Raw genomic sequence first — 27,871 nt, 5'->3', positions numbered from 1 at the left:
AGGAAGAACTTTCTTTTTCAGATTACTTCTAAAGAAGAAAGATTCACCTTTCAAAAGCACTTGAATTATATAATTTATATTATTTTAATAACTGTCAAAATATGCAAGACGTATGGTTACATTATTAAACAGTGCATATGTCAATAACATTAGACAAATAATAAAGCAAAATTTTAGCACCTGACAAGTGATTGGTTCAAATCTTCCTCCTTCTTGATAAGCTGATTTTGTATTTCTTCAAGTTCAATTTTTTTTTCACTCAACTGCTCTTTGACATCATTTAGTTCTGTTTCTAATCGTCGTTTCACTCGCTCCATCTCTTGCCTGACCTGGTCATAATAGCCATCAAAAATAAAATTTTGAAATTTCTAAAAGCCAAGACAAAAGAAACTGCAAATGTCACTTCCACAGCTTGAAACACTGTATAGCATTTAAAGTATAAATGAAATAAACAATACTTAAAAATTATATTTATGATGTGAATGAATACGTAAAACAAACTTTTATTATAATAATATTACAGAGTTTAAAAATGCCAAATATTAAAAAAGTTTAACAATTTGAAATGAGTATCTTACATGCTGTTCTTTATGAAGACGTTCTTCTAGTTCAGAGATGTTGGACTCATACTTGGCCTTCAGTTTTCCCAAGTGTTTAGATTTCTCTTCCTCTTCAGCTAAAATTTGAGCCAAGTCTGCCTGATGTTCCTCAAGAATTTTCTTTTCCTTGACAAGCTAAAAATCGCCAAAATAAACTATAACATCATGAAATGAAAAATGTAGACATTCTGTCTATTTCTCATTACTTTTAACATAATCAGTAACTGCATAATACAGCATGAACAAGTTACTTTTAATGAAATTATAAATACTATTTAAATACTGATGTTAAAACCCTTTACTGTGTTAGATGAAATAAACAAACTACTTATCTTATACATCTCTAATCTAAACTTCAAAAATTATTTCAAAACAATATCAACTGTTACATGAAACATTTTATGAAACTACATAATGATTTTAGTGTTAATGTTTTAATATGTGGTATAGAAACACACTGTAAACCTTTTGATTAGTGTCTTCCATAACAGCATAGTCTTCTTCGAGTTTTTTAAATTTACTATCAAGGCTAGCTTTCTCCAACTGGAGCTTCTGGCGAACACCTTCCTCTTCTTCTAATCTAGATTTTTATTAATGCATAAAAAACAAAATTTCTACTTAGAAAAACGAATCACACTAATAACAGTATAATACACATACACACACATTAAAGAAAATCAAATAAAAATAAATTAAGTATTGAGAAAACAACAGAATTGTGCAATCTACTTCATATTTGACACTTAACAAAAACACAGAACAATTAAATAGGAACTAGCTGTTTTGTAACTTTGTATTAATACTTTTTCCCCCCTTTTATAGACCATTTAATTACATAGTGAAATATGATCAGGAGAATGTGTTGGATGTAAGGGATGCTTAAAGTCTTTTATCTTTTTCTCACTTCAAATAACCTTTTCTTATTTATCCTAAAAAACCTAACTTATCCATGTGTAAGGTACAGCTTTAATTTCTCCATTTATTAAAAAATAGTGCTATATATGAAAACATATATAGTAAATTTGTGGCTATCAATATGATTAATTCTTTTTTCTTGAATAAAAATATTTTGACTTGGTCATGATTTGATGTCAAACTAATTTAAGAAAAATTACAATTTTGGTTTCTCCAATAACTTATAACCCCAATTTGAAAAACTATTTTTAAGTAAAGTCTATACTTTACAAAGGTGGCATTCTGTATAACCATGTAATAAAAATAAGTATTAAAAGTTACTTTTAATCATGCAAATCTTACTGTTCTTCCAAATCTTGAATGGTCTGTTGCATTTTCTTTTTCTCAGATGACAGGTTTAAGCTTCTACTTTCTTCTTCTTCAATACGTGTCTCCAGATCATGCAGAATTTCTTCTAACTCTTGCTTTCTTTCCAGGAGACGGAGACGGCTCTCTTCAGCCTCTGCACACAGCTCTGTTTCTGCCTGTAGTTGTTCTGTCAGTGTGTTCTTCTCCATTACCAGCTTCATAATAATTTAATCAATAATAATAAATGAACTACAAGTAAATCACATTTTTATAATATCATGTAAGCCTAACCTATACAAGATTAACTGCTTTGTTCACATATAACAACAATCCACACCACAAAACTCATTTTACAATAAATTTTGAATCACTAAATCACAACACGCGAGATACAAATATTCATCAGTGCTTACTTGCTGAAACCTTTTATCAATCTCTGTAGCTTTCTCCTCTGCTCTTTCCATTTTTTCTTTTATGTCTCTGAGTTCTTCTTCCTTTGCATTTAATTTTTCCTCTTGTTTAGTAACTTGTAGGAGTGGCTTGACCTATTTAAAGACAATTATGTTAATCATATACTGCTGAAAAGTCAATTCTTACAGCTTTAAGTACTGATACAGAATGTTTAAGACCTAAATGGCAAAAAACCAGGATACTGTCAGCTTTCATTTGTAAGAGTTGAATACAACATTTCAACTGAATCAACCATTAACTCAATGTGATGTTTCCTACCCAATTTATCTTATATACAAAAAGTACACCCTCAATTTTTTTTTAGAATATATACCAATCATATTAATGTAAATAAAATGTTATAGTAACTAACCTTGGTGTATAATCTCCACCAGGGCCAGTCTCTCAGCTTCAAGTATGAAGCACAGTTTCTCTGTAAAATCCTTACAGCATTTAGTTGTTGAAGCCGTCTCTGATAGTTTCTAAATATTTTACAAAAACAAGCTAGATTTTATAAGATATGAATTTAAATTATTGAATATGCATAATCCTTAAAATAAACATAAAGTTCAGATGATGTTTAACATTTAATGAACCATTTCTGTGTTTGCAAAGTTTTACAGGTGCATTGTGCAAGTAAATATTTTGCATTTGAAATACTTTCCATTATTATCTTTGAATCTACCTAAACATTTGGTAAATTTTACCTTCGAGCTACATATCCACGACAAAAAGACTGAAACTGGATTAGGAGGTCGGATATCTTCATGTCACGTTCTTCCTCCAAATGTGCCAGTACACCTGCTCGGAAGAAAACCTTACTCTGACCAATCCTATAAAGGTTAGGGTCAAGGTCAAGTGCATGTATCTGAAAATAAAACAACAATATAAATGCTTAGATTGAGGAGCAAGCCAGTAGTTCATGAATATTATTGTTAAGTATGTAGATATCAATGTAAAAAATGGTATTTACACAAAATTGTGGCACAAACCTAACACTGAAAGTAGAGATAAAGCAAAAAAAGACAGAGAGGAAGCTTGAAGACCATGGAACATAGAAAACATAATTGCTTAGACCAATCACCTGAATCAAAATGTATTTTAGTGACAGTTAAAATAAAAAAACATAAAAAAATAACAATTCCAAGTTAAAGTTACAAATATTGTGATAAAACATGATACTAGATAGTAATAAAGTGTACAATTCACTTAATACAAATGATAAATCAATTTGAATGTGAACACAAAGAGAAATATTTTGGTCTAAAAGAATCTCACAGAAAGTGCTATACTACTAAACTCAACATATCTCTATGATACTTTTCTTTATGTAGAAAGTTGGCAAAATTATAGCTCACTACTTGAATTGTACAAGTATAACTATATGTTTTTACTTTTTTTTATATGACTTTATTCAAAACAAATGTCTTACTCTCAAGAACATCTTACCATTTTTTCACAAGCAACTTTACCATCCATAAAACCTTTTGGAATAACATTTGGTGTCAATAATTCATACCTATATAAAAATCAGAAACACCTTGCATAATTTCTTTTCAAAGAGCATTACCAATAACAACCTTAAATCTAATTATATACGAAATCTTTGTAAAAACAAACATACTGACTGGCATTACTTAACATGAAAATGTATGGAGTATCCTTTAAAACAATGATGCATGTATAATTTTTATGGTCTGGGACAGCTTCATTGTCAAAGCAAATAGATATAATAGATAGATATAATTTAAGAACTTGTGTTATTAAAAATAATGCTAGCTGTCCATCAGATCTTTAATGTAGAGTTGAATGTGTGCATTATTAAAATACATTAACTTAATGTTTTGTATAAAAAGTGCATCTTGAAACATTACAAGTATAAAATATTTTATCACTTTGAGCTATGATAAAACACTGATAACATTCTAGAAATATTTTCAATAAGTTTAGAGTTTGAATATCAAGTTTATTATTTGATATAATACCACTGAAAGGTTTGGAAGCAGACAATTTGGAAACAACATGAAATTGATGGATTAAAATAGAATAAAAGCAACTTAACGGAATGTTACAAATACAATCATAGTTTTAATTATTTTCATGTAAACATTAGATCAATGAAAGTGACCAATATATACTTTAACTCTCTCATTATGGGCTCAATTTATTTGACCTAAAAATTGATCTCAAATTGATCTTTAAAACTCCATACTTCTAATGTATTTTGTGTATTTTCATAAAATTTTGAAAGCTTTCAGTAAGCATTAAGTTATTTTAAGGTTTTGAGAAAGTTGTCATTTTTAGACATATCTTACGTACAAATACTGGTTTGTACATTTTACTAAAAGCTTGTCATATTTCATGTAGATACACATTGAATTTGGAAACATAGTCAACATTTCTTCTGTAGTGGACCAACCAAATGAATGTTAATTTAAGCAATATGAAGAATTATCTACTGTTTTTACCTTTGACGAAATTCTTGGAAAGGGATTCTATTAGGAAAGCCCTGGCGACAGATTCTGATTCCTTCAAGTACTCCATTGCATCGTAACTGATCCAGAACCAGAATAGAATCTATCTTCCCAGGCTAGAGAATATCAGTATGTAACAAACATAAAAATGCAATAAAATTATTAAAAGAGGTTTCATATTTTGAAATTCTACAAGAGTTTATTCTTTACTTTATAAAGAATATTTAACAAGATCACACATACTCTTTTGTCATGATTAGGAATGATGCATCGAACAAAATTAGGGTTAGTATTTCTCAGAGTCACCATAAGTTTAGATAGTTGGTCTTTGTAAAGCTGGGAAACTGTTCGAAACATTCCCTTCCTTGTTCGTGCTCCAAACACTGTGTCACACATTGTAGTTGCTCCCATTCCAACAATTTCAGCTAGAAGAAAAAATTAAGTTTTTATATAAATGACCAGACAAAATATCTGAAAAAGTATTTACAAGAGAAACTTGTAAATGTTAAAATGAAACAACATATATAACGTTCTAGACACATTAAATACAAAATACAGTACTACTGATATAACTACTATTTATTAAAACATGGAGAGAAACATAATTTCAAGCATAAAAAATTAAATTAAAGTTATCTCTAAAATAAACTTTAATTTCTCCAGTTCCTATGCATTTTTACTGACCTGTGTGTGTGTGTACAGGATATATTTTAATAACTGACTTTTGGTTATGAAATAATACCATCACTTTCGACAAATCACCTTATTTTCATTTGGATAATTTGAGATATTGCAGAAATAACACAGAACATTAAAAGCTTTATCTACATTATGTTCTTAGATTATAAGCATACATTTATACAAGTAAACAAGTTATGGTAACACAAACTTAAAACATGAAGTAAAAAAATGCAGTTAAGTTGTTGACACAGAAGTGACTAGATGTATTCTCAGAAATTCTTTAACACTAACAAAAATGCCATCCTATGGATGGTTGTTTGTGCTTGTAATTACTAATCATAATATTCACGTTTCACTGAAAAGAAAAAAAGTTACAAGATGTAAATATTTTATAAGGTTTTTTTTTCTTTCTTTTTGAAGAAGTATTATATGGGAAAAGTGTTTGGATATGGATATGAAACAGGATATGGTCATTCTCATAACCAATGACTCATAATCCAGAATTAAGAACAGGTTCCTTTTCTAACTACCCTGGTATTTTCAGGAGTCCAACTTCAGCTACACTCATAATGCAATCATGACAAATAGGCCTTAGGTTGCCCTGTTCTCCCATGTGAAACCATGGCAGTTGCACCATGATATATTCTGGTATCTGGCAGAGTGAAGTTAGTGACTGGTAGATCTGTTGAAACATGGGCACTGCTCTAAATTTTGGAGACTGCTTTGGAGGCACATCCATAGCAGCAGTTGGTACTGCTGCGAATTTTTTCCTTTGCCCCAATGTACAAGTTACTGAAATAAAATCAAGTAACTATATCACAGAAACTCTCCATTACAGACAAGACATTCCTGAAACTCAAAAGGTAATGCATGGGTTCAATTGGAAGACCCTCAATAAATGTCTGTCACTAACATTACCAGAAGATGTTCTATAAAAGACTATGATCTTCAAACTGCTCAAGTCTTCTAGCAAAGTTTTGTTGCAGTCTCACTTCTGAGCTGTGTAAGGCATTAAATGCCAGACTATATAGACTCAGCATCAAACATTGCATATCATGTACTCAACAATGTGCTTGAAATATTTGAGGAAATGGTTCTAATCCTCAGTGGCCATCTTAAATAAACAAGTTAAACTATTTTATATCATTACCATAACAACCTCATAGCACAAATAGCTTTTCTACTGCTATGAAATTGAGATTCTTGTCAGTCTTCAAAAGTCTAAAGGTATTTGAATTCTGGTGAATATGGTGTCCTTAGGAGCAAAATTCCACAAGTAAGGACATCAGTCACCACTGTATTGTGATCAGCTTCTGGGTGAAATGTCAGCATACCTTGCTGGCTGGAATGACTCCTAGCTGCCAGAAAAATCTGATGAGCCACAGTAAAATGACAGTTCCTTTATTGCAGTGGTTCTTAACCTTGTTGGAGGTACTGAACCCCAGAAGTTTCATACTTGCATTCACTGAACCCTTCATAATTGGAAAAATAAAATATGATTTTTTCAAATTCAAAACATAGGTAGATATTTTATTAGTGCACAAAATGAACCATGCATCAGTTGCACACAATATCACTGTGTTCAAAGAACAAAACATGAATTTCACACAAAAACAAAAACATAACTCAATGAATATTTACTGCAAATCAATGTGACTTTTGCTGTTGCCTTTCAGAGACAAGTTCAGAAATGCGCGACTTCACCTTGGCAAGTGCCACTCTTATATCATTTTCGTAACAAAGTCTGTTCCTTTTCTTCGTTTTTATGTCTACCATCCTCGAAAAGGATTGCTCACTAAGATATGTTGTAACAAATGGTATGAGTATCTCAAGGGCTTTCTTAGCAATAAGAGGGTACGTTATGATTTAGTGACACCAAAACGTTAAGAGCATTGTTGTTCTGAAAAGTTGCTGTTGAACCTGGCTCTGCTAAAGTTCAATAATTTCGTCGAGGTATTCATCATTGACATCTGCTATTGCAACACTAAACGTGAACGGCTGTCTCACCCATGCTGGATATGACTCTCTGGTGGGGAAATATTTGTCGAGAGACTTTGTGAGCTTATCTAAGTGCATGGCAATTGCTTGCTTTAGTTCCCTGGATCTCCGATTTCAGACACATCTTCGATCTTACTTACACAGTTGTCCAGCACGGGAAAGTTTGCAAAGTTATCATTCTCTGTTCGTCATTTCCATAATGGTAGCTTTTTTTGAAAAGCCTTCAGATTTTCTTCCGCTTCAATGATGTTGACTCCACTGCCCTGCATCTGTTGAATGAAATAATTGAGAGTATGGAAGATATCGGCCATGTACGTCAAAATGAGAATGAACTCAGATTTTTCAAAGCAATCTGCATGACAATGTTGGTGCTCTAGCAAAAACAGGGCTTAATTCCACATGCCTGGCAAAAACACAATTCAGCACCTTTCTCTGGGATAAAGCGCACTATTTCGCACAAAGTTCACACATTCCACTACAATTTTTAATACTTTTGCCAATTTTGAAGGCAAGATTATTGTTGCCAACGTATGCCTGTGCAGAACACAGTGTGTTACAATGATGTGTGGTGCATTGGTTTTCACCAGCTCACCAAAACCAGAGTTTCATCCCAGCATGACTGGAGCTCTGTCCGGACAAACTGCAGAAACCATATCCCACAAAAGATCGTTGTCTCTGAAGAAGCCATCCACAAGTTTCTGCACATCAGCTGCCTTAGTTGTTGTTGCAAGAGGCTCACAAAATAAAAAATCTACTTTTCTCTCGTCGTTCTTCACATTGAGCATAAATACAAAAAGCTGGCTTAGATTGGAAACATCAGTGGTCTCATCGAGTTGAAGGCTCAATTTCGCTGGGCTTGAAATCAGATCTGTAACAATTTGAGCCAAGATGTCATTGCTCATGTCATCTATTCTGCTGCTAATGGTGTCATTTGAAAGAGGTATTTGGGATAACTTATTTTCAGCAGCTTTTTCCAGCATGATATTCTCCATCTTCAATGCAGCTGATTTTACGAGTGCTTCACCAATGGTGGGTAGTTTGTCCTGCTTTGTGATCAAGTACGCAACTTTGTACGATGCTGTGAGGATTGATTTGTCAATGGGTACAAAGCTGAGAACAGGCAAAGTAGCCTTTTCATTGAACCTGGCTCTCTTTACCTTGAATTCAGCAAGCATTGTGTTCTTGTATTTCCCATCTTCATGCAGCTTTAGGGAGTGTTCTCTTAGTCTTGCCAGTGCTAGACTAGAATTGCTCAACTTGGCATTGTAAATCATGCACTGAGGACGCTGACTCCCATCATGTTCCGTTATACACGTGAATCCATATTGTATGTATTAATCTGACCACTTTCTGTTTTTGCTCGACATAGTTAGTATGAAGGGATTGAAAGACTAGGAAAAAAATCACAAATGACGCACGGTTACTACAGTCACAAGTTGACTGCAAAACGCACAAAGTTCCCTGCAGCACATATATTAAGGCCAAGTGATGTGACATGATCAGCTGTAGCCAATGATGTCCAAGTGGAGCATGACATCATGAATCATATGAGTGGGGTGAACGGACCACCGCTGAACCCCTGAGACCAACTCACCGAACCTCTGGGTTTCTATTGAACCCAGGTTAAGAACCACTGCTTTATTGGAATGGTTTGCAACACACTGTAATGAACTTCATCAACTGCTTCCCTTTACCATGGATAAATCATATCAAAATCAGGTAATGCCTGCACTAGTTAACAATATCTCTGGAATCCACAGAGAGCATCTCAGTAAGCCATAAATATTCAGGTTAAATGTTGTTACCATGATTCATTTTAGCAAAAATATGATCTTTGATGTTAAAGTTAACCACTTTGCTCTAAAGATTTTTCATTGAAAATTATAGGGCAGTGCAGAATTTAATAATTTTTTATTTTTTTATATTTCATTTGTATTATGTAATATTTCAGTATATAAGAAAATGTAATTCTTTTAAAAAGTAATTCAGCATGTTTTTGGTTAATGAATGAAACCCATCATATCAGCTGAAATAGATTATCAACTAATCATAGTTTACTAATCAACTGGGTGCATTCCACAGGCTGTTGCTTGAAAAAAATTAATTTGCACAACATGGTAGGTTCTGCAATTGATTGTCAGTTTACAATAGCACTATATGGAGCATTCCACAGTTAAGGGGTTAACCAGCAAAGGATGTGTAACAGTAACAAGTTAGGTCTTCCTTATCTGCATATTGGCCTCTTGATCCTCAGAATAGATTTAAGATGTTGACATAACTCTCATCATAGCTGGTCAAACTTCTTAGTCCATAGAAGGCCTTTATCCATTCCTTGTTGCATTTTCAGACTAAATCCCTACTCAATCATTGTTTTCTCTCTCCACCACAAGTTCTATGAGGCGTTAATAAGTGCCCTTCCTTGATCACAGTTTATAAACTTTACAATCATACCCATTATATGCATTCAATGCAGATAAACCTGAAAATTGCATTAACTTGTAAACATCCCTGTACCTATAAACAAATATGATTCCATTCCAGGAGGTAATGACACAGAAACAGAGTGAAGTAAGCATAAGCTTTATTGAAAATACGTGATGTGTAAACTTCACCTACATAAGAGGATTAGCATAAGTTTACAACCTTTGTACATCCAATTTGCAAGGATATCACTAACCATATGCAGAACACTTGCATATCTAAATAATGAAAATCTTTCTAATTATGAAACAGCACAATTGAAAGTTTTTTTTTCCACTACAGTTTAAATTAGTAAGTTTCTTTGATGTCACTCACAGCTTATGTAAAACATTTCCATTTCCCATAATTCTGTAGGCTAGCTAATTAAACAATGCTCCCTTTCACTTACCATCTTTCCAAATCTGAGTGATGAATGGGTCTTGAGAACTTTGTAGTAATGAGACAACATTTTCATTCAAGGGGTCCATGTTCTTCATTAACCACTGATTAGCAAGATAGTCTACCTAAAGGCACACAAAAATAAAAAATATAAATTTGCAGAAAACCAATAACAGTAGTTCTATCTGTTATCTTTTAAAATCCATTTTACTTCACCATATACTAACTTAAATTAGGCCTCTACATCATAGATTATCTTTTCAATTTCACTCCGCGTGAAAGAAAAAAAAGATCTTTAATACACACACACACACACACACACACACAATCATTAACTAGTTTGTTGATCATATAATATTAAATTATGAATTTGACAAAATGTAAAAAAACTATTCACATACCTAAATTAATTGATATTACTATAAATGGTAAAGTAAAAAAGACTAAAAACCCCCATACAAGTTATATAACTACACCATTACAAGACCCCTAATGGTATTTTTTCATTTGCTGTCCCACGATGGGCTGAAGAGTCTTGAATACAAAAAACTGCAGTCAATTGTCAAAAAAATGTGTTAGGCCTTTACTTCATAGATTCTCTTTTGAATTTCACCACTGGTGAAAAAGAAATATTTAATGCACACACACATATATACCATTAATATTAGTTCTACTGAACTAATATATCTGGTGCTAGAAAAGAAAATACACAAACGGCAGCTACAACCAATCAAGTTTTCAGGAAAATAATAATTTACATATTTTATAAAACGTTACAGACTGCATTAACAACATAAGAATTAACTTTATTCAACATTTCAATTATTGAGATGAATAAATGATTAAATACAAATACATAAGAATAACTAAAACAACCAGTTTACCAATATATATCAATTAATATTCTTCAGTTACTATGAATTATTGTATAGTTACATAGTAAGATTTTATCTTACTTTAAAGCAATAAAAGTTAAGTACACTTGGATACTGGTATGTTACTGAACTCATGTTATCCCTGGTGGTTAATCAAGCATATTAACACAAGGCAGAAATATGTACATGCAAAGAAAATTAAAATACCCAGCATGTACCAACTAAAAGAATTTAGTGTTATTTCTAACCTTGTGACAAGAAAATAGCTTACTTAAAGCAGTAGTCAGGCTATTAGAGAAAAATCAGTGCTTTTTTTTGTTGTTCACATTTTCTTTGCCCATGAAATGTTACACAAAGCAAATGAAATTATCAAAACTAAGTGATAATAAGTTACAATGTAATGATAAAATTTATGTACAAATCAGTATTTTTGCATTGAATTCCATCCAGACTTGACTACTAATTAAAGCAAGAAAGTATTACCTAGTCTGCTTTCTGCCAACTATGATTCCTTTCCATTGAGAAAGACTTTATAAACAAAAAATTATGTGATATACATGTAAGGGGCAACTGTTATAGATGAGAACTGTAAGTTAGACAAGCTGCAAATGTTTCAACATTATAGAGAAGATATTCCATACTCTTCATGTTCTGGAATACATTTAGTGATCTTGTAAGAATAACAGTGTATTAAGTTACACTTTTTAATTATTTATTCTTGTTATCTTGTTCCTTTTGCAGTTAGAGATCCATAATATTTTTAAATATTTCAATGTATTTTACCTTTTAAGCCAGGACTATTTTGAATTCATTTAAAAAACAACAACAAAGCTCAACATGCATGCTTGAATATTTATACATTTTGTGCTTAAGAGTTAAGTTTAATCTAATTTTAATTAACATGTTTCCCAAGAAGGCCTACAAATTATAATGTTGAGATAGCTTTATATTTTTTAATACTTTCTATCTAACTATAGATTATGACTTTAAAATATTACTAACTGTTACTATGTGTAGTAAAAAAAGCAACATAATATATTATAAGGAAAATCATAATTAATGAGACAGTAATCATTAAATTACCTTTCCAGCATAATGAAAAATACTGAAATCAGATGACTCCCTGAAATCAGACTTTATGAACTTTGGGTGTTCACTATGTGTGATTATCATCTTCTCCACAAGAGTTTTGTCTGTTGCTTTAGGAAACAGGCATTCTTCATCCAAAAGAGCAAGTATTCCCATTGGCTAAGGAAAAAATAGTGATAGTGTGTGTTTTTAAATAACTAGATAAATTGGACATAAACAAAAAACCTTCAAATATCAATTCCAAAAAGAATATTGAAAAATTTAATACAAATTAAGTACCAATTACAATATAAAACTATACATTTTTGCACCAATAAAATAGAGCTTCTTACAAGAATAGCTTTCTTGCTATCATGTCAAACCTTCATTAAAGTTTGATTTCACTACAATCAAAATATTAATCTCATATAAAAGCATATTTGATGTCCAACTATAATGAGTAAAAGTAACTTCAACTGAGATTATTCAATCTTTGTTTTTGAATTTCAAAGCTGTGATAGCCATTTAGCAGCATAACATTAGAAGGAAGGCAACTAGTCATCAACACCCACCATCAGCTCTTGGGCTAGTCTTTTATCAACAAATAGTGCTATTGATCATCACATTATAATGGCTCCACAGCTGAAAGGGCAAGCATGTTTTATGGGATGAGGTTTCAAACCTGTGACTCTCAGACTGACAGTCTAGCACCCTAGTCACCTAGACATCTGGGCTTATTATTTAAGCAAAACTGTAAAGTGGATAACAGACTTAGAAAGATATAAAACAGGTACATGTACAGTCAAAATTGCATTTGTTTTAGTCTAAATGTGGCTACAAGATATTTCCACATCATTCTTTGTCTAAAAACTACTAATCATTCAACATAATACAAACAATGCACCAAAACACAGGCAAATTGAACTGTGAATGGAAGAAATGGACAGTATATTTTATTTGTATTTAAAACACAATATTATATTTTAGGCATTCATATACATGTCTACCTACATTTTTCAAGTGATTTCATCAATATTTCCTTAATTGAAATAACTTAATATTACATTATTTGGAAAAAAACAAAAAAAAACACTCAATCAGAACTGTTTACATTTGAAATTTAATGCAACTGAACATTTTTATTATAATTAATTGTTACTTCAAATTAAATTCTTTTTTAATTTTTTAAAAAATTAAAACTAAGTTGACCTTTGGCAATTTCATAATTAGGCAAGAGCAGTTAAAATGCACAACTCAAATATTAAATTATGATGATTAAAATGACAATATTTAAAAGTGTGAAGAGTCTAAACATGCCTTCTCAATGAGGTCGATAGTAGGTTGAAGATCCAAACCAAAGTCAATGAACTTCCACTGTATGCCTTCCTTCTGGTATTCCTCTTGTTCCAAAATAAACATGGTGTGATTAAACAACTGCTGCAGTTTCTCATTGGTGAAGTTGATACACAGTTGCTCAAAAGAGTTCAGCTAAAAAGAATATTTGTTATTCTTCAAAACTTAAACCACCATATGTTTATAAGACACAACACAGCTGAGGAATGTATAGATATTTATATATCAAAATGAAGTATGACACACAAATTTAATTTTCATGTCACTTCAATAGAGTTTTATGTAAGATAACAAATAATATTTTTTGAATACATAGTTCAGTATCATCAGTGAAAATGTGTGCGCACATGTGCACACAGCACGTAAACACATATTTAACAACATTTCGTCAAAAGTATTACATGCAGTCAAATTTTCTGTAAATCATATAATTTCCTTTAACACTACTTTAATTTATTACAAACATTTTTCTACATATAGAAATGTAATTTGATCATATGGGATAATAAAAATGAATATGAATTAATGTCATGCCACTGAGACACATAATTATGGTTTAAGTTGCTTGCCACAATATTAGTAAACAGTTATTAAAGATAAAATCTGTTATAATAAATTATTAAAATAAGACTAAATGAAATACCCCAAAGTCTAAATTATTGTATACAAGTCTTAATCTCTTTAATAAATTCCTAATAAAGAAGTTAAAATGATTTACATTTGTCTGAAGACTACACTTTGATATGAAACTTCTAGAATAAATCTTGGATGTGAGTATATACTATATAAATATTAATTAATATTTACCATATTCTATTTATATTGCTTTTATATATATTTAACTTTGTATATAATCTGTATATAATGCTGTTATATTAATACTTGTATTTGCATTTTATGTTACACAATAATTTTATCCATGGATATACTCAAAGAAAGTTAATGCTTACCTCAAAAATTTCAAATCCAGCAATATCTAGAATACCAATGAAAGACGCTCCTTGCCGTTTTGTTTTATCTAAGGAACGATTTATACGATGAACTAACCAGCGAAACATACGTTCATAGCAAGCTTTGGCTATAGCTTCCACAGCAAATTCCACCTTATGACAGAGAGAAACAAGACTTGCTGTTCGTAATAAATAACAACTCAAATGTTGAAGATCAATCAAAAATATTTGAAAGATGTCTGGCTGAACAAAATTGGCTCAAGTTAATCCAAAAAACATTACCAGTACAGACTATAAACCCAAGAATTTAACAACATGCTAAGATAAATACTCAGCTGTAAATTATATATATAATAACCTTAAATTTTTAACCCACTATACTTAACTTCATAAAGTTTGAACAATGCAATGCAATAGAAGGTGCAACATAAATCAGTGACCATTCACATACACTGAATAAAATTTAATGAAATTAAATAATTACATTCAAATGAAGCTAAATGAATAAACAAAATCATGAGGAAGGACTGTGTTAAAAACAGCAAATCCCAACCTCTGATTAATTATAACCATAACTTTTTAAGCCATGAAGGCTATTATACTTAACTTTATAAAGCGTGAACATATTTAATAACATTTCATCAAAAGTATTACATGCAGTCAAATTTTCTGTAAATCATATAACTTCATTTAACACTACGTTAACTTATTACAAACATTTTTATACATTTACAAATGTAATTTGATCATAAGGAATAATAAATTGAGTATGAATTAACATCATGCTATTGAAACACATAATTATGGTTTAAGTTGTTTGCCACAATATTAGTAAATATTCATTAAATAAAATCTTACAGAGGTTGAGATTTGCTGTTTTTAATGCAGTCCTTCCTCATGATTTTGTTTATTCATTTAGCTTCATTTGGATGTAATTATTTAATTTCACTAAAAATGTGCACTAAATTCTTGTCTCAGTTTATTAGTCAAACTAAGTGTGCCTTAATACATATTAATAGTATGTCAATTTTTACACTTCAGGGTGGACATTTGCATGCTTTTACACTGAAACCACATTTCAATGCCTTATTTTACAACATGGATTTATATCTATCTGTACACAGTTTCACATAAAAGGTTGGAACTAATATTTTATTTGAATTGTTGACAAAATAAATAAAACTTAGGTTTATAACTGAAAATGCACTGAAACAAATCATTGAAAGTATGCAAATAAATTAATATTCTGTGAGATATTAAAAGAAAGAATATGTATTAATTCAGATTATTAAAATTAAAAACAACTAGTTACCACAGGCATGAGTGTAATGTTACCCAAACAACTCTTGATAATGAAGAACTAAGAAGACTTGTTTGACATATTAGGTTTATCTTGATGTTGAAACATATGTAAGACATAATATGTACACTTTTGGAACTTCAATAATATAACTGCCTGATTAAATGCTTTTTATCTTCAACTAACTTACTAATGACCTTGGAGGTCATCTTTACTTTTATATACAAGTATCATTTAAAACATTAATTGCTCAAGTTTAAAGACATCAGTAACATAACATATATTTTCACTTCTATGTTACTTTGACTATTAATCTCAGGGATTCATTTTCATCATTACGAGCTACAACAACCTAAGAATTACAATTTTACAGGCACATAAACAACCATGATCATGATCAAAATAATGTGTAATATTTGATTACATCACAGTTTAAACTTACTAGTATTGTGTACAATATTGAAGATTGTATAAAAACAATAATGAAGAAAAGGAAAGAGGGCAATTCTGAGATATTAAATAAACTATGTCAATTTAATGGTTTAAAGTTTAGAGTCAAATGCAATAGTGAATATCACAAAGCTTTATAAAAGAATAACTAGTACAGAAAAAGAAAAATCAGAAACAGCATGTAGAGAAGAAATCAAGGAGTGATCACACAGTGAAACTAGTATGTTGAAAGGTCAAATCCTTCTTATGCTGAGTTGGAACATTTGGTGCCAAATTCCAGCTTAACTGTCACAAGCAAAGTAGTTTTCAGCTAACAGTTGGTACAGTTTTGCATTACTAGCTTAGTATATGGAATTAAAATTAACCTAAATCAGCTAAGCTGTCCAAACTCACAAAGTATTACTGGATTAATATAAAACTAAAAATATTATTAACAGTGGGTGTACCCAACTGATGACACAATGTATTATAACCTTTAAAAGGAACAAGTACATGACTAAATTACATATCAGATACTTTACCATCTTGATTCTAAACCAATCATGTATACAGACAGTTTGGTTTGCTTTCAACTCATCCTAGAATATTTGATCTGCTTTCATTTATTATTAAACCAGGTCAGTACTATCTCAGATGGGTTCAATATCTTACAGATTGCCAAAATTAAACACATCAAAATGTTACAAGATCCACCATGATTTGGGCATGATCTGGAAGCCTTAGCTCATGTTGCTATTCTAAGGATGATGCTTCACAAAAGAGCAACCAAAATTCTTGTCTCAAATTGATAATCCCTGACTATTATGTCATGAAGGCTGCTCCCTACTCCCTATCCTGTTATTGCTATATTTTGGTTGTTTGAAATATAATATATTATTATCTATAATTTTGTTAAACTTTGGCAATATATCATTTTTTCTTTTGCTAGAGATTCATTATTTATTTTCTTAAATGTTTAGTTACATAATCACCTGTTCTTTTGTCTGAGCTTTGGTGACATTATCTCTACCAACTTTGAGACGAGGCTTCAGAAAAGCTTTGGTCATCTCTGTAACACTGAGACCAAGCAAGTGACTTATCTTCTGAGCAACAGTGTTCTCTGGTAAAGTGGCCTGATCAGAGTTTCTTTCTTGATTAAATTTCATATTGCCAAACAATATCACTGCAGATACCAATCGAAATATACCTGCAGTGCACAAACAACAGTGTTTCACTCAAAATATACCAAAATCAATAAATACAAAATAAGTAATGTCATATACTTTATATGCAAAAGTTATCAGAAGTAGTTTTATTTCAAGGTTCATTAGTTAACTTGAAATTTAAACATCAAGTTCACTTTTAAGTTGCTTTTTTTATTGCTCATACAATGCATCTGTTTTTGAAATATAAAAGTATTAGATATATACACAGAAGTACTTACAAACATTATTTCAAAGACATACATTTTAAACTTATCTTCATGAATAAATTTTCTAATTCTGCTATAACATCCAAAATAAAAAGTACTGCTGTTCGTTTTAGAATTTGTAGTGCATACTAGCAGGATTTAGACATTTTGGTAATAAAGTTAAAAAAACAATATATAATAATATTAATAAAAAAAAACCTGTTTCAGTACATATTTTATCATTGAAGGTTCATCAGGGTTCACAGAACTATTTGATGTTCATTTTTTTTTCACCAAACAGTTCATGTACTACTAGTCATGATGAAGCTGTAATGGTGACACTTTGGCTAAAATCAAGTTTTTCTATTATAATGTGGAAAGTAAAAGTCATTTGTTTTCTAACTTTATTGTCCATATAAAAATAAAACAATGAATAAATGTGAAATTATACCTACATTTTTAAAACATGCACTTAAGATATTTTAAAGGACAAGCACTCACCACTGACATCATCTGAAGTAAATCCCATGATGTTCATAGCCTTAACAGTATTTTTGAACTCTTGTAAGTCATCAACACCAGAGACAGGCACATTACCATGTGTTAAAAAGCTGTAGTTCTTAAGGTCTTCAAGGAGAAACTCTTCTATAAAATGATAAAATACATATTTATACAGATTACTTTGTACTTAGGATAATGACAGACAATATATCATTCTTGATGATGAGAAACCCACTTGAAATAAAAATGTATCTCAGAATGGCTGGTATGGATATTAACACTTTTATTGATAAGGAGAGAACAATGTTTTACCATTTCTAGGTCATCTTCAGGTTCAAAAATGTAAGGTCAAAATGTTATTCTCTCCTTATCATTAAAAGTGTTAATACCCATACCAGCCATTCCAAGAGACAATTGCCAATAATTAGTTTTACTTAATCCAGTGTTCTTCAAGAAGGCTGGGATACATGAAATACAGAAGTGACTGGAACACTATTTATATAAGCTATTTGTACTACAAGAAGAGTTAATTACTGGGGTATATAATATCTCAAATATTATAATACACAAAACTAGTTAGTATTACATAGCTCAGGAGTTCACTTTCCTTGTAACTGTTGTACCTGATGATACCAGGTTGACCTTGTGAAATGATGTAGCCATAATTATTACACTCTATTTCTGATAACAAAACGTTTTAAGTTTTACATAATAGAGTACTGCCTTTAATTATTTGGTGTTTTCTTTGTTAAATGTGATCTTTGTTACATCTGCAGGTGATTTTGTAAGTTATACTTTTTATTTAGAAGGTAGTATAGTTAGAGAGGCCTTTGTCAATGAAATGCTAAGTGTCTTTCTACTTTGATGAACAGTACAGACGAATAACTCATTTAGAACATATTTTAAATTTTCACTAAGATTTCCAACATGGGGAAGTATCCACACCAATCCTGAAGTTGCCTTCTCATTATTCTTTCAGTATGATAATGTATTTCCATGACACAGCTAATTAATTTATTACATAAAGGATTTTGGTTGGTTAGTTTGGTGTTTTATGGTGCAAAAGCAACTAGGCTATCTATGCCTCACATAAAAGAAATAAGCAATTTCATAAAAAGTAATAAAATTATATAAAATTCATATGAATAGAAATACAAGACACAGATCACATAGATTTAAGTACACAAAACTTAAAGTCTGCAATAAACTTACTTTGTTCTTCTGGTGAAGCTCCACTCACAAGCTGGTAGAAAATATGAAAGGAACGCTCATTAACAGCCTGGCGAATGGCACGTGATTTTTCCAATAAATCTGTTGAGTTACTTAAAGAAAAATATTGAGTGTTTCTCATTATAAACAATGAATTTTATTAATGATAGGAAACTTTTAAGTTAATCTATCAATTCAAAGGACTTTAAAAAGGTTAATTTTGTTGCACACTTGGTTTCACTCAGAGCCAAAGCTCTGAGCTACTTTTATCATACTACCCACTGTCAAAAGTAACTGTTGAGCATTTCACTCATGCTAAGACCTGAGATAACATATGGTATATATCTACAGTTTTATTTTTTAAGTCACATTTTGAAATGTGAATGATAATGTGATTAGTTCCTAACAATTTTGTGTAGAATATCCTGCTGTTGAAATAACATTTGGCATTAACTTTATTCACGCCTGTTCTTCTGGCATTTCACAGGCGAACGCTGAGTTTTTCCTGCATGTGCAGCTCTTCATATGCAATGCAAAAAGTTCTGCAAACAGGGACAGATGAATATATGGAGAAGCATCATGGCTTACAATGTACAAAATAGAACTGTGACTATTTTCAAGTATAAAAATTTTAAACATAATTTGTATACAGTCTTTAAAACTCTGTGTATTTTGAGTATATCTAAAACTTACTGCTTCCCCTTTTTTAACATTCTTTTGTTGTAAAATTATGCAACCAAACACTAAATGCTGAAATTGTTCTCTGTGTTAGTTTTTGATATATTATTCTTTTCACGGCATGTAAGTATAAATGTACAATGAATACTCAAAATACCCTTAGTAAGTAAATATTAGGAGATTATCTGAGTTTTTAAATTAATGTCTTATGGTCTGTTAAGATTATCTTGTAACGAGTCTGTTTGGGTTAATAAAAGTCTTTATGTTAACTAGTAAGTTTTCAATATAATTTGATAACATATTAAACAAAATTTTTAAAAAATCACAGATGTACCAAGTTTTGATTCTTTATAAATGAAAAAGCAGTTGTTAACTTTCAATATACACAGAAGGATACAAGTTTCAATGTTGGCACCAGCAATGAACCCTGAAGCATCAAAATTGATTCGAATGAACTTTCCCTGAAAGACATTAACAGAACTAGATAAAAAAATTGTTAGAGCTTTTAATAATTACAAAATATTTTCTTGAGTTCAAAACATTGTTCTTATTACAAGCTAATATAATAAATATCAGCAAAAAAAGAATGTTTTTGAAACATACCAGTAGAAATAGCTTATATGTTTAGACTTTGTTTTTTAAAAACTTTTGAGGAATTAATTTTTAAAAACCATAATACTATATTTTAAAAATCTGCTTACAAATCTAGAAGAATTGTCATTTTTCACAGTTTTGGCATTTCCAAATGCTTCTAGGATAGGATTAGCTTGTAATAACTGTTGCTCTAGTTCTCCCTGAAAAACAAAAGGATAGCATTGAAGTAGTTCCTTCCTATAAGAGTTCACATATTGTTATCAGGAGCTTAATAACTGATTTTAATACTGTCATTGCTTTTTTCACAAAATATCACAGTAAAGATATAATTATTTCATGTTAATCTTTACAGTAAAAAGAAAACACTTTTCTTTCTAAATATCAGTGCTTTCATACCAATAATTACAATTATTTTAATGCAATTATATACATGTATATTCATATTTTTTTGTTGTTTTCTTTTTTGTATTCAAATAAGAAAAAATAAGTTTGTTTCAAGTTTGAACTTTATACTCAACTTTCTCAAAATGTAGAATGTGAAGTTAGTTTTATGTAAAATATTTTCCCTTCTAATTGCAAAACAGCTGAATAAGAAATGACATCAAAACAAACCCATTATGTGACAAATACTACCAACTATTAACAAAGTTAAAGAAGAGCCATAAAGTAGAAACTATCAATAATATATTAAAATAAAACATTTGGATAAAATATATTGCCTAAGTTTATCACTGCAAGGAGTCAAACCTCCTCATGAACCTATTATCAGATGAGAGATATTGTTAAGAATTAAATTTTGCAAATAATAGGATGCAAAACATTAAATAATGTGCTCCAAGAAAAACTGATTAAATTACACGAAAAATAAAAAAATTGTAAAATATTTTAACAGTTATTCCACTGTGATAGTTATTTATTTTGTTTATTAAAGATTAATAGCAGCTAAACTATAGTTGTATATTTAAAAATTGTCTACAATTACACTTATTGTCATGATCCTAATATTGTTATGTACAAATATTTAAAGGTGCTGTGACATTCTTTTTTTGTAAGCATGACACTGTATTATAAGAATAGTGTACAACTGTCACAGTTACTAAACATAAAATGATTATCTATCCCCACAAACTAGATAAGCCTGCCTGTAGTTTATTATGTATATAAGAAAGGTGCTAATAATTATACTATTCAAATTACATTACTTTATTCTGAGCATTATCATATAAAATCTTCAAATTACTATAAAGCATTTAACACAGAAAAGAACAACAGCATAAAATGGGTAAAAGTTATGCAAAATCATAAAAAACATAATTAGAAGAATACACATAAGAACAGATTCTTGTATGTGTCAAATAAAGTTAATCAAATAAATAACTACATTTTATTAGTCAAAAATTTAAAACCAGATTAGGTAAGAATAGGAAAAAATCTAGATATATCTTAAAGAGAAACATAACTTACATTTTTCAAACATGTAGATTAGCAATTCCACTACACTTTTAACATAACTAATCCTACACATCTATAATTCCAATACTATATTTTCACAAATTTTACACATTCTATATTTCTCTTACTTTTCTGCTTGAATGAGTGTGAGGGCTATACTTTAGTTATTAAGTTTTGGTATAAAGACTTCCTATGGGCTGAAAAGTGTATAAACTCATTCAATTTTAGCAGCTAGGATTATTTAAGTAACTATTATTATCATTATTAGTGTGTTTGATGTTGATAAGGATACAGCCTAATACAACCAGTTAATTCCATTTTAAAGGAACTTATTGTACTCAGATTTATTCAGATTAAATTAAAATCCTTGCAAAGCTAGTAGATGATGAGTTATTTGATAAAATAGACAATTTAATAATATGGTTGTGACATTACATACACACACACACAAATATATATACTACACATGTATAGAATATATATATATATTAGTATACACACATATATAACTTATTAAAACAGTAAGCACAAAATTAAGGCTACTGTTGGTTGTGTATGGCATATTAATTATGCCTCTGTCATAATTTATCATATCATGAAATGTACAATAAATTTATTGTACCTGTTAAAAACATAAATCAGTTGTGTGTCAGGTGAAAAGAAAACAATGGCACTGATTCATTTCCAGAATATAAAACTTCTATATTATGAAACACAAATGTAAGCAAAATTTTCAATAATTACCACAGTGCACAAAGATAATGTGGTACATTAACAGTATTTCATATTCACATGAATGTATAAATATTATATTTATCCTCCAGATATAGCATCTATTCCTCTGTTACTTTCTGTCTGTGTGCATGTGTGTATATATATTACACATTACTAATAAAATTGTAACCCAAAGCAAAGTACTTACTATCAGACTGATTTCTGAAGGTTGCTGCTCACAGGTGGAAGGAATGATGGGAAAAACAATGGATACCATGCATAATTAAAACATGCAAGCAGGCCAAAATAAGTATTAATAATTACAAATACATAAAAATTCATGCATTAAATCTCTGAAAACAAATTTACTTTCAAATCAATTATTGATTTCATTAAATTTTCATATTAACTTTATTATAACTTTCTCATAATTTTAGAATAAAGAGAAAAGCTCAGAATATTGGTGAAATTCAAAAATACTTTTTAAAACAATTTGATTAAAAGTTGAACAAAGAAATCAAAGATAATGTTCACTCTTTTTCACTAGTGCCCAGTTTCAGAAACATATTTCTCATAAATAAATATATACACTTATGTTAAAAATCTTCATGTTGCATCTTGGGAAAATATTTGATGTTAGCTAATAAAAACAAGATACATTTGGTTGCACCATTTTACTATCATTAGTTTGGTTTGTTTTTAATTTTGCACAAAGCTACTCAAGGGCTATCTGCTCTAGCTATCCCTAATTTAGCAGCGTAAGACTAGAGGGAAGGCAGCTAGTCATCACCACCCACTGCCAACTCTTGGGCCACTCTTTTACCAATGAATAGTGGGATTGACCATCACATTATAATGCCTCCAAGGTTGAAAGGGTGAGCATATTTGGTGCAATGGGGATTCAAACCTGCAACCCTCAGATTACAAGTTGAACGCTTTAACCCACCTGGCCATGCCAGGTTTTTAACTATCATTAACCATCAATTAAAGTTAATGTATGAGCGTAAGAAGTTAACTTATACACAGATTTTTCTCGTGTTAAAATCTATTAAGATGAAAAATACTGAAGGCTGTGCCATGAAACCAACTCACTTAAATAAATAATGCTTACTTTGTTGATTAACTAGCTGTTCACAAGTCATCCATACAAAAAAAGGTTAAAAGGACTATATCTATGATTACACAAAGTATATAAAATTAAAGTTGATTAAAGTTGTAGAAGGCCAATACAATCTGTGGAATTTGATATTGCTGTGCAAAATACAAAACCATGTTTCCCAAGATATATTAAATGGTACTGAAATATACAGATTTATTTAACAGAATTAGTTTGTAACTGTACTTCTTATGCATTGGGGTTCACACAATATATTGCAAGATAAAAATGCAAAGTACAAAAGCAAATCAAACAGATCAATAAATTATTTACACAGAAAAGTTACAATAATTATTTTCTAAGTACAAATATTTGGAAATAACATTAACACAATTATTTACTTGTACTGCAAAGTATGGGTGATGAGCCTCTAATATGGCAACTGGAATTCCATCCAACCAATAAATGTATATTACAGCATGCATGGAATATCACAAGAAGCATGACATAGCCTTGAAAAAAGTGACATCACATACAGAAATAAATATTAATAAATTTTGTAACATAATTTTGTCCAAGCCTGTATTATTATTATCATGCTGACTGTACTGGCCAACAACTCTGTTTTTGTTGGTTTTATAGTTCACATAAAAATTCATTAAAACAACTTACTGAAAGTCCTGATGATGTACTAACTCTTGGTTTGGAAGAGGCAACATATGCTAAATACTGGATTACTTTCTTTGTATTCTCTGTTTTTCCTGCTCCAGATTCTCCTCTTCAAATACATTAAATACTATTTTATAACACATAAATTCTTTATATAAATATTATAAAGTATGCTACTATTTGAAAGAATGTTCGTAGTGACATACTCATTACACAAGTTGGACAGTATATCAATATTTTTATGACGATGTTCATTATGTATAATGTTACTGCTAACATATGTAATAGTAAGAATGTTAAACAAAACATTATACATTCTATAACTATAAAGCACACCGTCACTTCTCACGCATTAACTGACACTTTGCTATGGTATGCAAGGATACAGTAGATTACACACAGCATGTAACATACCACACAGCAGAAAGAATAAAACTAGGTCATACATTGCTGTTGTACGTGTAAGTGTTATCCAACAAGTAAACACATGATACATAAAACTTGTGGTTTATAATAATACTATTAAATGTACCTGGTAATGCCAGGTTTTAAAGGTAACACTATAAACTGTTACACAATTTGCCTCCTTTCACTGTTAAGCTGTAGCACATTAATGTTTTCCAATGCAAAAATCCTTGTTATACGTGCACCATCAAACACCATTTTTACTTGGTTTTAGTTTAAGTTATTTTGCCAACAAAATTCTTACTGAAATGTGTTTTCACTTGTAATAAAACCCAAATAAATTTGAACCAGTTGTCAAATTTCTCATTAACTTAAACTTGATATCTGTGAAGGAGGATCTACCCGAGTTACTGTGTCATATTTCACTGAAACTGATTTAGCCAGTTCTTTATAACACCTTGTGATAAAACATGCACACTCTCCTTTTACAAATTAACACTGTGCATTGTTATCTGATATGTGCTACATAATACACTTTATATAGGCATATGATAGACTGTTATTAAGCACAAAAAAGATGGCAAACTGCCATCCAGCATATCAACAGGCAAAAGTTTGATAATCAGTATTTAACTACATGACCAACTGCTATCAGTATGCGAGTGAGAGCCTGTTTAACTATGTATAACTACATGATATTTATCACATATCAAATGGTTCATTTATGTACAACGTATCACTAAACAGGCTGTTCTGGATCCTGTAAATACATTAATGACTGTTATCCAGCATAAGCAAGTTTAGTTGATATTTTCTTAAAATAAACATTCTGAATTTCAATATAAACAAAGCATCAGGTAAAAATATTTGGTCTTGCACATGTTCATATAAATGATGACTAATTAAACACAAACATATTGTAGGGAGCTGGAAGGGACATCCTTGATGAACTAATAAGCTCCTTTCTTTTGTCCTATCAAAATTTTATGAACAAATTTATGAATAAGACATTTTATTCATATACTAAGTGTATAACTGAAACATTTAATCTTAACACAATAGGGTTTACAATATTATTTTATGCTAGTCATATAAATACTGTATTACAGAAACCGGAATTAAGCTAACCTACGAGTTCATAAACTTTCCAAATCAAGACCAACCTGAGTAGGCAAAAACTTTTCTGGGTACCATGCTCAACATAAAGAGTGGGGGTTATCCTAATATACTTCAGTAAGTCTAGTAGTGCTCATGACAAAAATGAAAAACTATATAACCCAAGCACTTTTAGACGGTGGACCTTTCAAAAGCACTTAGGTTATTTTTTTTATTAATTTCTTTCAAGACTTATTGAGCATGCATGTTTTTCTATCATCTAGTGGTTCTCTTATATTCTAAATTTGCTTGAATTTTTTATTCAAAACATTTTATAATTATTAATTCATTAATAATTTTACAGTGTTGTGACTGGAACCAACCTCAATACCTTTTGGAGCCCATAGTGGGTAGTCGTTTGTTTTGAATTTTGTACAAAGCAATACAAAGGTTATCTGTACTGCCTATCCTTACTTTAGCAGTGAAGAACAAGAGGGAAGGCAATTAGTCATTACTAACCACTGCAAACTGTTGGATTGACCATCACAATATAACATAGCAATGGCTAAAAGGATTAACATGTTTGTTGGTATGGGAATTTAAGCCTATGACCCTCAGATTTTGAGTCAAGCACCCCAACCACCTAGCCATGTTAGGCCCAAAGGGTAATGACCCACAGTTTGAGAACCCTGAATTAGTCAGTATTGCATGATACTTACGTGCAAAGAATGGACTGATCTTCTCTATCTGAAAAAGAATAAATTGAAGGAATCAGAGCAGTGAAATTTAAAAATTTTCATTTGCAAATTATTGATAATTACATAAATTAAGCAAAATACATTTTTAAAAAATATTTCTAAAGTAAAAAATTATTAACTCATTTCTTACACAATTCCTTACTTCACAATGTGAATAGTTTTAAAATAATGAGTTTTAACAAAATTACTTAACTAATTTGTGTTTTGTATTCTCACTTTATTCTTTCTGTAAAACTATGTATTTCTATCAATGTCAGTTAATATAACTTAAATCTTTATTTGTAATATAAATAACTTTGAAATTTAGTTTCTTATTTATTGACTACTTCAAGCTTTAAAAAAACCAAAAAGAAAATGATTAATTACTGAAGTAAACATTGATTAATAATATTTAAAAATACAACATTACTTATATCTAAAATTAACCTTAATAAATATTTTGACTACCAGTGAACTTAGTTTTTTTTTAATTAAGAGAAACTATTAATGAAAATGCAAATTTTGAATGTTGAATTTGAAACATCAAAAGTAGATAGTTAGAAAACAATTCAATTTTCAGTTATTTATTTTTAATTATCTTATCACAGAATGTATAAATAATTATTGCATCTATGCTGTTAAACATATGACCTACATATTTTGACATATTTTTTTAAATTGCAGCAGCACCCTCTATTATATGTAAAACTTGTTGGATGTCATTGGAAGAAACAGCTCAAAAATATATTTCCTAATGCTACTTAATTTCAACTTAAATTGTACTTGTTCTGTTACTTCATAGGAGTTGCAGTGAGATACGAACTGAAAATATGTCATTCTCTATGCTCAACTCCATAATACCACCTTACAATCAACAGGTTACATTTTAGATGTTGAACACGTCAGAGATAATGTTTACTATTTGGTCTCTAATGGTTATTTGAACAATTATATCTGTATTTATTAGACCATTCGAGAAAAGGAAATGTTAATAAAACAATAAAGCAAAGA

At 30.2% G+C, this 27,871-nt stretch overlaps 1 protein-coding gene across 6 annotated transcripts in view; it reads right to left on the bottom strand.

The window, feature by feature from the left end:
- Nucleotides 1–27,871, bottom strand: part of LOC143238500 (uncharacterized) — an 85,421-nt gene that overhangs the window by 30,934 nt on the left and 26,616 nt on the right. For 3 of the 6 annotated variants that reach the window (XM_076478788.1, XM_076478787.1, XM_076478786.1), the window contains exons 3-24: nucleotides 26,843–26,870; nucleotides 24,627–24,732; nucleotides 23,067–23,090; nucleotides 20,800–20,892; nucleotides 20,496–20,559; nucleotides 19,424–19,522; nucleotides 18,212–18,355; nucleotides 17,292–17,506; nucleotides 14,571–14,723; nucleotides 13,585–13,755; nucleotides 12,283–12,447; nucleotides 10,335–10,449; nucleotides 5,030–5,211; nucleotides 4,781–4,902; nucleotides 3,762–3,831; nucleotides 3,020–3,180; nucleotides 2,686–2,794; nucleotides 2,276–2,407; nucleotides 1,857–2,077; nucleotides 1,065–1,179; nucleotides 579–734; nucleotides 181–329 (exon numbers count right to left, since the gene is read on the bottom strand). In XM_076478788.1, coding sequence (XP_076334903.1) covers nucleotides 181–329; nucleotides 579–734; nucleotides 1,065–1,179; nucleotides 1,857–2,077; nucleotides 2,276–2,407; nucleotides 2,686–2,794; nucleotides 3,020–3,180; nucleotides 3,762–3,831; nucleotides 4,781–4,902; nucleotides 5,030–5,211; nucleotides 10,335–10,449; nucleotides 12,283–12,447; nucleotides 13,585–13,755; nucleotides 14,571–14,723; nucleotides 17,292–17,506; nucleotides 18,212–18,355; nucleotides 19,424–19,522; nucleotides 20,496–20,559; nucleotides 20,800–20,892; nucleotides 23,067–23,090; nucleotides 24,627–24,732; nucleotides 26,843–26,870 — 2,794 coding nt within the window. Of the gene's footprint in view, nucleotides 1–180; nucleotides 330–578; nucleotides 735–1,064; nucleotides 1,180–1,856; nucleotides 2,078–2,275; nucleotides 2,408–2,685; nucleotides 2,795–3,019; nucleotides 3,181–3,761; nucleotides 3,832–4,780; nucleotides 4,903–5,029; nucleotides 5,212–10,334; nucleotides 10,450–12,282; nucleotides 12,448–13,584; nucleotides 13,756–14,570; nucleotides 14,724–17,291; nucleotides 17,507–18,211; nucleotides 18,356–19,423; nucleotides 19,523–20,495; nucleotides 20,560–20,799; nucleotides 20,893–23,066; nucleotides 23,091–24,626; nucleotides 24,733–26,842; nucleotides 26,871–27,871 lie in introns of those variants that run through there. The other 3 variants (XM_076478790.1, XM_076478791.1, XM_076478792.1) reach the window with 3 other exon arrangements.

The sequence above is a fragment of the Tachypleus tridentatus genome, chromosome 13 (assembly GCF_004210375.1).
Source record: "Tachypleus tridentatus isolate NWPU-2018 chromosome 13, ASM421037v1, whole genome shotgun sequence".
NCBI lineage: Eukaryota > Metazoa > Arthropoda > Merostomata > Xiphosura > Limulidae > Tachypleus > Tachypleus tridentatus.
The sequence above is the reverse complement of the archived record's forward strand: the minus strand, read 5'-3'. Positions and strand labels throughout refer to the sequence as shown.